General features: G+C 38.8%; 1 protein-coding gene across 1 annotated transcript in view; it reads left to right on the forward strand.

Moving 5' to 3' along the window:
* Positions 1-12,133, forward strand: part of TOP2A (DNA topoisomerase II alpha) — a 45,871-nt gene extending 33,738 nt beyond the window's left edge. The window contains exons 28-35 of the mRNA XM_060781030.2: positions 2,154-2,345; positions 3,373-3,481; positions 3,708-3,863; positions 5,001-5,148; positions 6,462-6,526; positions 8,258-8,377; positions 11,105-11,325; positions 11,785-12,133. Coding sequence (XP_060637013.2) covers positions 2,154-2,345; positions 3,373-3,481; positions 3,708-3,863; positions 5,001-5,148; positions 6,462-6,526; positions 8,258-8,377; positions 11,105-11,325; positions 11,785-11,907 — 1,134 coding nt within the window. The 3' untranslated portion in view covers positions 11,908-12,133. The remainder of the gene's footprint in view (positions 1-2,153; positions 2,346-3,372; positions 3,482-3,707; positions 3,864-5,000; positions 5,149-6,461; positions 6,527-8,257; positions 8,378-11,104; positions 11,326-11,784) is intronic.
* The last annotated feature ends 358 nt before the right edge of the window (positions 12,134-12,491 follow it).

A 12,491-nucleotide genomic window follows, 5' to 3' on the forward strand; every position in this document is an offset into this window, starting at 1 on the left:
TCCATGACATAAGAAATAAAATTATTATTATTATTAATTATTATACTTCTATACCGCCTTTCTCAACCTTATCGGCGACTCAAGATGGTTTACAACAAGTCAGTACACATAACAACAAAATACAAATTGAACATTAAAACAGTATAAAACCACAATAGAAGCCATCAAAACAATAAAAACCAACATCATTATCATCAGCGTCTTCTAGTTAAATAACGTTGTCCAAGTTCCACTGTCGAGTGATTCCATTTCCTATGTTAGTTACTTTGCATTTGGAAACGCTCATATAACCATGTCTTAACTTGTCTCCGAAACGTTAAGAGTGAGGGAGCCGATCTAATTTCCTTAGGGAGGACGTTCCATAGCTGAGGAGCCACCACAGAGAAGGCCCTGTCTCTTGTCCCCACCAAACGTACTTGTGATGAGGGCGGGATTGGGAGCAGGGCCTCCCCGGATGATCCTAAAGTCCTAGATCAGTGGTTCTCAACCTGTGGGTCCCCAGATGTTTTGGCCTTCAACTCCCAGAAATCATAACAGCTGATAAACTGGCTGTTTTGTAGGCCAAAACACCTGGGGACCCACAGGTTGAGAACCACTGCCCTAGATGGTTCATAAGGGGAGATGCGTTCGGACAGGTAAATTGGGCCAGATTCTATCTATTTTATTCTATCATTCTATTCCTCACCTACCTAAGGTTGATGGGAACTGATGTGTGGCAACATCTGGAGAGCTATTTGATTCCCACTTATTATTGTTGTTGTTATTCCGTCCTTTCCTTTTCCCAGCATGGCAGTTGAGGAGGCTCACAACACAGCAGTATTTATTCGAGTCAAACATGCTATCGAATCTAATGTGCACCTCAATATTCAAAACCATGAAACCAAAAAAAAGTATTTGCTGGTGAATGTAATATGCAGTAGCAAAAAGTACATTCTTTGCAATTTGTCCAAAAGGTGCTCATTGCAGTGGGTGCATACTTAGAATTCCTTCTTTAAAAACACTCCAGCAAAGGATTGCTGCTTAAAAACAAGGTTTACAACATCAAATCTTTCAGTAATGGGGGGAAAAAGCCTTGGGGTGCATCCAGGCTATAGAATTATTCCACTGTAACTGCCCTGGCTTAATGCTAGAGGGTCATGGGGGCTGTAGTTTGGGGTCATGGGAACTGTCAAAGAATGCTGATACCTCACCAAACTACAAATCCCAGGATTGCATAGCACTGAGTCATGGCAATTCAATTAAAGATGATGTTCCAGGTGCAGCTCCTTTTTGCTTTGGCTCAGCACTAAGATTACTACATTACGCAAATCTAGTGCGCACCCTAATTTTGGGAAGGCAATTTAGATTTTAAAAGGTGAGCATTAGATTCAAGTAAATACAGTAGATTTTTAAACATCTAAAATCAAATAAATTAATAGAACTTTTTAAAAAAGCAAATAAATTACCGTATATACTCGAGTATAAGTCGAGGCACCTGATTTTACCACAAAAACTTGGAAAATGTATTGACTCGAGTAAAAGGCGAAGATGGGAAATGCAGCTGCTACTGGTCAATTTCAAAATAAATATAGATACCAATAAAATTACATTAATTGAGGCATCAGGAGGTTCAATGTTTTTGAAAATTTATGTAAAACTGTAATTTCAGACTGCCCAACTCTGATTAAACCATTATTCTAGTCTCCTTCAATGTAAATGTTCTTACGTATCCTTCCAATAATAATAGATCAAAATAATAAATGTAATAATAACAATAGAGTAAGATAATGTAAATTTAATATCAATAATAATAGAGGAAAATAATAAATGTAATAAAATAATAATAGAGTAATAAAATAAATATAATAAAAATAATGCTAATAACAGAGTAAAATAATAAATAACCTTGGCTCGAGTATAAGCCAAAGGAAGCTTTTTCAGCCTAAAAAGGGGGCTGAAAAACCAGGCTTATACTCGAGTATATACAGTAATCTGTTTTGGTTACATTGTGATATCTTTGTTTTATAAAAGCGAATCGAAATATCCATGAAACAAAACTGTGGTGCTTATTTGTGCTCCTTGTAAAAGATTGTTATCCCTAAGTGTTAGCTGTGAAACATAACGCTAACTACCAAAAGCTCTTCAATTCACTTCTGTTATGTCTTCTTCTCTAGAACCAAGAAGAGATGGAGAAACAGGATGAATTGTTTGGCACAAGCAAGGCCGCCAAAGGGAAAGGCGGGAAGGTGAAGGTAAAGAAGCAGTTGCAGGAAGTCATGCCCTCTCCAATGGGCAGAAGGGTCATTCCCCGAGTGACTGAAGACATGAAAGCAGATGCAGAGAAGAAATTAAAAAGAAAAATCAAGGTAATGTAGTCAACATACCCTGTCTCTTTCTCTCTCACCATATGGATGTGTTTGTGTACATTACACAAGCCAACAAAATCAAACTTTGTGTCATCAGAAATGAGAGTAGCACACTTTAAATCAATTTTTATGCTGATTTTAAAGATGTCTTTATTTTTTTTCCATCATGACAACTTTTAAAAATACAACAAATGGTACTACTGTTAAATCTGCACATTTCACATCATATTAGTGTAATACATGCCAACAAGGGCCTCCTAGTGGCACAGCACTAGTGGCACCGGGGTCTTTGCACTTTACGGTTGCACTAATTTGATAGCTTTTTTGTATTGATTTCAGCCTAAATTAAACTTGCTGACTGAAAGGTTGGTGGTTCAAATCTGGGGAGCAGGGTGAGCTCCTGCTGTTAGGCCCAACTTCTGCCAATCTAGCAGTTCGAAAAAATGCAAATTTGAGTAGATCAATAGGTACTGCTTCTGTGGGAAGGGAACAGCAATCCATGCAGTCATGCAGGCCATGTGACCTAGGAGGCGTCTACGTACAATGCCGGCTCTTTGGCTTAGAAATGGAGAGGAGCAGCACCACCCCCAGAGTCAGACACGGCTAGACTTAAAGTCAAGGAAAACCTAGCCAACAAGTATTTTTCATCAGATATAATTTTAGGTAATTCTTAAAGAGTTTTTTTACACTGAATTCAGACCTGGGTTTTTTCTCTATCACGTGTAGCTTTTTTTAATGAGGCCAATTGAATAATTAATGTATTTATGCACTGATCTCAATGAAATTCTGTTGAGATCGGTGCATAAATGCATTAATTATTTGATTAGCTTCATCGCAAAAACTACACGTGATAGAGAAAAAATAAACACAGATCTGAATTCAGCACAAACTCTATTAAGAATGACCTAATGAAAATATTTGTTGGCTTGTGTTATTAATGTATAACATGAATACTAATTTCATTTTTTATTCCTTTGATCATTTATCCACGGTAAGGTGAATGCTTCTCTTTCTTATTTCATTGTAGACTGAAAAAACGGAGCTTGATGGGAAACAAAAAGGAGATTCACCAGAATGTGATAAGGAGCCAAAGACTCTTAAACAGAGATTGACAAAGAAATTGAAAACAGATCCAGGTAAGATTGGTCATAAAGGTCCCTTTGGGGAAGGAGGAGGTCTTTTTGTGTAGCCTCCTTTTATTTCAGAAAAAAAAACCTATCATAAATATTTATTTCAATGTGTACCATTGACCCACAAAGCAAAAAATATGCTATATCCAAGCGGCCCTGAGTTTTCACTTTTTCCTCTTGAGCACATTGTCCATGATCTTCCAATTTAGCAGGTTAATGTACTTATTTCCAGATGCCAAGAAACAATCTGTGCTGCCTTTCAAGCCAGTGAAAAAAGGAAAGTCAAGAAATCCTTGGTCTGACTCAGACTCTGATGGCGATGATTTTGATGACGGCGGAGTTGTAGACGTTGCACCTCGTGCAAACATGCCACGCCGCCAAGCTGCAGGTAGCTTTAAGAAGGACCTTTCCTTAATTGTGCAGTTTTAAGTCGTTCTGATGCATTAATTCATTTTCCGGTCCCAATTCAAGGTGCAGGTTATTACCTACAAAGCCCTGAAAGGTTTGGGACCCACCTACCTTTGTGACTGCATTTCCTACCACAAACCTGCACGATCTCTTCGATCCTCTGGGGAGGTCCTTCTCTCGCCCCTTCCTTTATCCCAGGCTCGACTTGTGGGAACGAGGGAGAGGGCCTTCTCCGCTGTGACCCCCCGCTTTTGGAACTCGCTCCCTAAGGAGATCAGGAAAGCCCCCACCCTAGCTGCCTTTAAGAAAGATCTAAAAACACGGCTCTTCCAATGTGCCTTCAGAGAGTGGCCACTCAACCCACCTGATTGTTTAACCTATAGCTGCCCTCAGAATAAAGCACCTTCCCCTGCGCCTAAAATGGCTAAATCCCACTGCTCCCCCCTGCCGGGCTCCTCTCTTACAAATGAACTTTTATCCCTATCTCATCCTGGGTTTTAACTTTTTAACATTTTACCTCATACATTTGGCCCACCCTCTGTGTCTGATTTGAACATGTTATTTTATATTGTTGGTTTTATTTGTTATTTCATTTTTTGTTATGATGTATTTTTTTTATTGTGTGTTTTTTTATTTGTGTTATTTTGGGCCTGGCCTCATGTTAGCCGCCCCGAGTCCCCTTTGGGGAGATGGTGGCGGGTTATAAATAAAGTTTATTATTATTATTTTATATGCAATGGCATATTAAAATGGTATCCGTTATATAAAATAGCAAAAACGAGTTTTTTTGTTTTGAATTTTCAAGCAATGTATAGTTAAATCAGTGAGTGCAAAAACTGGATATAGGGGGCACAAATGTATACTCAGTAATGAGTTACAGCCCAAAACCCTCATTACCTTACACTGAAAAGCAGTGACAGATAGCTCTGACATGCTATTGTTTAAGATGAACGTGGAGACTTTGCAAAGGAAGTTTAGTTGATCCTCTTCAATTCAAGTGCAATCCTGCATAACAATTCCCTGGGAATCAGTCCCATTGAACTCATTCCAACTTCTGCATAGATATTGTTGAATAACGGCCCTTTTGGGGCGGGGGGTTCATTTTGCTTGTTTTCAGCCAAAGCAACCATTTCATTGGATTCAGACTCAGACTCCTTCTTCAGTGACACAAGTGAGAAGCTCAAGGATCAGGAGGAAATTATGGAGGACGCTACACTTGGTGAAAATGCAGAGGTTCCTGAACCCAAGTTGAAGGCTGTTTCTAAGTAAGTGTGAGAAATATGCAAAATATGTCGCAGTTTGGAAAGACATCAACAGAAGGATAATAGTGTTGTGAGGGTTATACAAAATTGACAGAACAACATATAAATCTTAAAGGTTGCACAAAATTTAGAAAAAAAATGTAGAAATACATTGTCGAAGGCTTTCATGGCCGGAATCCATGGGTTGTTGTAGGTTTTTCCGGGCTATATGGCCATGTTCTCCAGAACATGGCCATATAGCCCGGAAAAACCTACAACAACCCATGTATAAATACAGCTTGGAAGTTTATCTTCTGCTATAAATTCTGGTCATCCTTCAAAAGGAATTATTGTATATATCATATAAGCCAACCTGAATATAAGTTGAGGCACCTAATTATACTAAGTTGATGGTGGGAAATGCAGCAGGTAATGGTAAATTTCAAAATAAAAATAGATACTAATAAAATTACATGAATTGAGGCATCAGTAGGTTAAGTAGGTTAAATGTTTTTGAATATTTACATAAAATTGTAATTTAAGATAAGGCTGTCCAACTCTGATTAAATCATTATTCTTACCTTCTTCGGTGTAAATGTGCTTACATATCCTTCCATTAATAATAGAGTAAAATAATAAATGTAATCATAATAGAGTAAAATGATACAAGTAATACAAATAATAATAATAGAATAAAATAATGGAAATGTAATAATAACAATAATATAGTAAAATAATAAATAGTAGTAATAGAGTAAAATAATAAATGTAGTAATAACAATAATAAATAGAATAAAATAATAAAAAATAAAAATAATAGAGTGTAATGGCGCTCCATGCAGTCATGCCGGCCACATGAACATGGAGGTGTCTATGGACAATGCCGGCTCTTCAGCTTGGAAATTAGCACCAACCCCCAGAGTCGGACACGACTGGACTTAATGTGAGGGGGAAAAACCTTTACCTTAAATAATGTAAATATAATTATAATAGAGTAAAATAATAAATGTAATAATAATAAACAACTTTGACTTTGAGTATATGCTGAGGGGGGCTTTTCAGCCTTTAAAAGGCCTTTTAAAAGGGCAGGAAAACTTGCCTTATATTCGAGTACATACTTTTTTATTTGAACTTAAGTATATTCATCCCAGTCTATACTTATCCTCATTTTTGAGCTGTAGGTGTGATAGCATTGTAAAAGATATTTCTTTTATTGAAATGTTCCACAAACTTGCAATGTTCAGCTACCATATTGCATGGAATTTATGTACAAAATAGAACAAGCCCATGAAAATCAAAAAATGTGTATAATCCATATTATTGGTTCTATATTCTAGGAAAGCTAAGGAATCAAAAGGAAAAGAAGAACCTAAGCTGCCAGAAGCACAGAGTGCTGCCATAAGTAAGTATATCAGATAGATTAGTGGCATTCCAGTTTCATTTGTCAAAAACAGACTCTGAACCCTCTCTCATTTATTTTTGTTTGACACCAGTTGATGTGTTCAAATATTCAAGCACAGAAAGTGACAGGAAAAGGATATGTGGGAAGTTGGATCAGTGCTAGCATAAAGGTATCACACTGTTCCTCCTTCTGCCCCTCTCCTGACAATGCAAGAAATGTTTTCCCCGCAACTCCACAGATTAAAAACACTTGCCTTACCCTCCATCTCCAGCACCTCCGTGTAGTTTTCCCACACAAGAAGAGCAGAAATGAAAGAGCATGCACTAGAAAGTGTCAGGATGGTTTTTCTTTGTTGTTTTTGATGAAGTGGAAGCGTGGTGGGACAGGATCCTGCCAAAGTACTGTCTTGCTGGATTTCTACAGTGGCTCCAGTGAGTGCTAGTCATTGTCAACACTAATGAGAGATAGAACAACTTTCCAAAACAAAAAAAGCCAGGAAATCTGTTGTGCAGACAAAAGAACTGTCAGTATGATTCACTTTTTATTTATGTCTGTGGTAGTATGGCCTTGCATTGTTTCTTTAACTTTGGGAGTTCATTCTGTAAACGAGAAGATTCCTGATGCCTCAAGGGGTATTTTGTCAGAAGATTTGACAGTCCTACTTTCTGCTATATAAGGAAGCCCATGAATAGTCTTGGGTATGCAGGAGCAATTCAGCTCTTGAGGGCCACTTTGGGCTGAGAAAAACAGAAAAAGAGAAACACCACTGTAATAACACAGAACAGCATTTTTATGACAATTTCAGTAGCTATTTTGTCTAATGTGACCAACTGCTAGATTTTAATATTTTTGCTCCTTCGTTATATTTTATTTTCTTATTAATAATAATAATGAAAATATTAATTTATTGTCGAAGGCTTTCATGGCCGGAATCACAGGGTTGTTGGCCATGTTCTAGAGGCATTCTCTCCTGACGTTTCGCCTGCCTCTATGGCAAGCATCCTCAGAGGTAGTGAGGTCTGTTGGAACTAGGAAAAAAGGGTTTATATATCTGTGGAATGACCAGGGTGGGACAAAGGACTCTTGCCTGCTGGAGCTAGGTGTGAATGTTTCAACTGACCACCTTGATATATCTGGCTCTTTCCATTTTGGGGCAGAGATGCTTCTTGCTATTGTAATCTTACATGCAGTAAAGCCTCGCTTATCCAACTTTCGCTCATCAGGCATCCTGTATTATCCAACGCAGTCTGCCTCCCACGCAGGGTGGGAGAGAAAAAAAAAAGAAACCTTGTCTGTTTTGGTGCTTTAATTAGTAAATACAGTAATTACTACATAATGTTACTGTGTATTGAACTGCTTTTCTGTCAATTTGTTGTAAAACATGATGTTTTGGTGCTTAATTTGTAAAATCATAGTGTAATTTGACTTTAATAGGCATTTCCTTAATCTCTCTATATTATTCAGCATTTTCACTTATCCAACTTTCTGCTGGCCTGTTTATGTTGGATACGTAATCTTTCATGTTTCTTTTCTAATTGGCCATCGAGCACCTCCAACAAATACAGTTCAGGTTTCATTGTAATTGTAACATTTACAATATCTTCTAGCATCATGTGTATCTGACGCCAATGTTTCTAGGCCTTTTTACAAGACTGCAACATATGGTAAAATAGACTTTAGTTTTTGTATTGTATCTTTATTGTAATTGCATCTGTGCATTGTTTTTTAAAGTCAATTTACTGGGGTCTTCTCTGGATGAAAAAGCCAAACCAGCCACAAGTCTTAATGTGTCATCTAAACCTCCCCTTAAAAGGAAAGGTCCAGCCAAGAAAGCCTCAAATGCAGCTGAAGGTAAGATGTTTGTCAATGCTTTTATGTTCAGTGGCAAATATTCACTGCCATTTCGGTTTAAAGTATGACAGTGGAATATGTCGCCTTGAAATGTGCTGGAGTCTCCTTTGGATGTTTTTAAACAGAGGCTGGATGGTCATCTGTCAGGAGTGTTTTGTTTGTTTTGTGGATTGCAGGATGGCCCTTGTAATTTCTTCCAATTTCTTCCAATTTTGATTATGTGAAAACAGAAAGGACCAAATGGTGGTGTGTGGGATGGTTGATGAGGGTATACAGCAGAGCTTTCCACACTCTGGTAACACATTAGTGTGTCAACTGCAGTGTGAAGGTATGTTGTGCAGATGTCATGAAAAATAACAAAAATCTTGGAAATGTGTGTTATTATCTTACAAATCATATATTTGAAATATATATAATTGAAAGATTTTAATAAGATATATTATATCCCTGTACACTTCGTTGTTACAATTTATGCATCACTTATAAGAGAATAGATTAACCTCCGCTTTGCTAGTAAAACTGAATTAATGTGTCACAAAATGATACGTCACCAACGTGAAATGTTTGGAAAGCTTTAGTGTAGGGGCTGAGAGAAGTAACATCTGAATGGCAGCTGGTTGCTTTGTTATGTTCAAGAGTCCACATTTTGATTGACTTTGCTAACCTAATCAAAAGTTGTTCCCAGTGGTCTCACCATCACTTCCTGAGGGGGGAAAAAATCAGATATGTGATGAAAAAAGCATATGCTGCTCCAGAGACATAAATTCTCCATTCAGTAAAAGGGAAGGCAGAATAGGAAGTGTTGCACTCCTGGATGCTGTTGCCTGTAGCTGCTCCATATACCTTTGTCAGAAATATTAAAAATTAACTAGGTATTTTTAATTATTAACATGTGAGTCAAGCACTGAAAGGGTTAAATGGATGCAAATGGATGGCTCAGCAAAAGCTGCCATTCTATACAAGCAAGTGTGCCTGTCGCATAGTAACTGTCAGTTTGAGGTAAACCTCAGTGGGAGAAAAGTCTCAATCTGTGAGAAGGCCTCACAGTGTGATGGTAGGCCTTAGTCTGTGAGAGAAGCCTCTGTGTGAGGTAGGCCTTAGTCTGTGAAAAGGCAGAGTGTTAGAAGATCTGGTGTGAGAAGCTTCGGTGAGAGGAAGCCCCAGGTTGAAGGCCTCGTGTGTAAAGCTCCAGTATAAGTCCGTTGTGAAAGGAGGCTCTGTGAGAGCGGAGCTGTTTATTTGCATAGGGAAGAAGCCCAGCATGGAAGCAAAGAAGGAAGAATAAAGGACTTTATTTGTGTTGTGGAAACCTTTTTATTTAAATATTGCAACTATATTACTTTACTACAAAGAAAAGCCTCCTATGGAAGAGATAACGTTAGTCAGTGTGTTTTTGTTCTTTTTGTCACTTTTGGCTACCAGTGCTGGGTCATGCTGCTGCTTATAAGTTACTCTGCTGTGCATTTATGAGGAGGGTCTTTTGTTAATAAGCCCACTTGCCCAACAGCCTTCAGCCTTTGTACCATGCAGCACTTTTAGCCCATTCTGTCCAGAGGGGCTCACAGACTAAAGGCACAATTCATATGTTTGGGAGACAGCATCTCATGCTTCCAAATCCCTGGCCAAACAAGTTTGTGAGCTATTGGGTGCCACTACCCAAAAGCTTGTTATTGGTAGCACTTAATAGTGTGCATTCCATGAAAGAGTAGGCAGAAGAGAGATGGACACCTGATTTTGTTGCAGTCTGCTTACCTTGTGTGCGCCTGTTGAACAGCCCAGTTGTAACTTGTTATCATTTTAGGCCTGCAATAACTACTAAGCTTGGTTGATCGTGTTCGTTAGTTTCTAAACTCGTTATGAATTCGTGTTTAAATTAGCTTACGATCCAATATCGAGCCATGCAGGAATAGTGTGAGGAGTAATTAAAAATCGAAACAATTTTTCCAATTTTCATAATTATTTTTGTATGTCTGGTGCAAGTTTCTCTTCCCTCCCCAGTAGCAAGCTGCGCATCTCTCTCTCCCCTCCTGCCGGCCACCTTTGCTCTGCCAGGATTGCCTTTCCTCCCCATCCTCCTCCTCGTCCTGGAGAATCGATTCGTAATTAACGACATTTCAGAAATTTTGAAATCATAAATTTCGGAAGGCCTTTGAAATTCGAAACACTGGCGCCCCCTAGAAACAAAGCGAGCTTAGAACCAATTTTTTTCTTGATCAACCAAGCCTAATAACTACCCTTTACAATTGTTGCTGCTTCCAAATTAGTAACCTATTTATTTATTCTGGTTTGCTCTGCTGTGACTTGCTTCATTTGATCATCCTCAGCATATTTCTGAAGCAGGAGCTTGGAAATGTTGTGGCAGCTTCTTGATAGAAAGAAAAAACAAATATTTGAAAGAATATCATAAGGAAAAGGAATCAAACTTGTTTTCTGCTGCCCTGAAGACTAGGTCTCAAAGCAGTGGGTTTGAAAGACAGGAAAGGAGAAATTAGGAAGAGCTTCCCGACCATGAGAGCTCTTTAACAGTAGAATTATCTTCCTCGGAGGGTGGTGGAAGCTTCTTCTTTGGAGGCTTTTAAGCAGAGTCAGGATGGCCATCTGTCAGGGCTGCTTCAGTTGTGTTTTTCCTGCAAAGCAGGGGGTTGGACTGGATGGCCTGCGGGTCTCTTCCGACTCTATGATTCTGACGTGTCACTGCAAGGATCTAATTGCTTCTCTTGTTCATAGATAACCAGCTTTCTATTATGGATGCCTTCTCTAAGAAAACGGTGACGGCAAAAGCCAGCAAGACAGCTGTTAAGAGTTCAGGTTCTAGTACAGATGGAGGAGCCTCCAAAAATCCTGTCCCTGCCAAGAAAAAGAAACCTGTCAAAAGGAAGCCCTCCTCTGATTCTGAGGATTCAGATTCTGACTTTGGCCAACTAGTTAAAAAGACAACAGTAACCAAGGTGTGTTTGCCATTCTGTCACGCGCAGAGAACATAGCAGAATGCACTCCCAACGTAATCATGTTTAAGGGGCAATTTTTCAGGTTTTTGAACTGGTGAATGTAATTCCACCGTTTGACCCTTTTGCTTGGCCTTTGCTACACATTTTCTTCTGCAGACTTTCTCAAAATGGTGACAGGATACATGCCTCTCTCCTTGTTGCTCTTTCAAGAGTGGCAGCAGAAGGAAATGTGGGTAATTGGGATCATAGGGGTCTCTGAGGAAAGTCGGTCTATTTTCGTATGTTGGGGGAAACAGCATGATTTGAGGGCAAGCATTATTTGAAAATTGCTTTTTTTAAGGTGGGGGAATTAGTTGGGTATTTCAGCAACTGAAAAAGCGGGCAAGATATGGGTTCTCCATATATGTGGTGGTTCTAATGCCCACAGAGAATTTAACAGTCCCTCTTTTGCCTTTGCAGAAGTCCAAGAAGATGGATGATTCCTTTTCAGATATCGACTCGCCAGTTGCACCCCGTGAAAAAGGGGGCCGGGCCAGAAAGCCTATCCAGTATCTTGAGGAGTCAGATGATGAGATATTCTGAACTGATCAGAAAGCTTATTTGCATCTCAATATATCTCATTAAAAATGTGATTTGTCTGTTTTAAAAGGCCAAAAAATGCATTTCAAATGAATTCAATTCTTTTTGGGTCGCGTAAAGTTTTACCATTGTTTTGTCAGTCTTTGTAAATATTTTTGGTGTTGCTTTTTAAACCTGTTCAATTCCTGTTTCTTGCAGTTACTTAATAAATGTTTTTCTATTGTAAGAACATGCTTAGAAATCTTGCGTCTGAAACAGTGTTGGTTTTCTACACTGAAAAAAAAAATCTGTCAGACATCACAAAAAACCCAAACTACCTATATGTGGTTTCGAGGAGAACATAAGGGAGGGAGAATGAGAGCCCAAGGCTTGTTGCTGCATGCACTCGGAACATCTCATCTCTAAAGGGAGTGGGAAGCAAGAAACGAAATACATTGGCGATTCAAAACATTGTTAGTGGGTTGGACTGGATGGCCCTTGTGGTCACTTCCAATTCTATGATTCTAGAGCACGTGTGTCAAACTCAACACCCATAGGCCAAATCCAACCCAGTAATTTCACCTTATGCGGCCCTCCATATGCTGGAC

The sequence above is a fragment of the Anolis sagrei genome, chromosome 6 (genome assembly GCF_037176765.1).
Source record: "Anolis sagrei isolate rAnoSag1 chromosome 6, rAnoSag1.mat, whole genome shotgun sequence".
Taxonomy (NCBI): Eukaryota; Metazoa; Chordata; class Lepidosauria; order Squamata; family Dactyloidae; genus Anolis; species Anolis sagrei.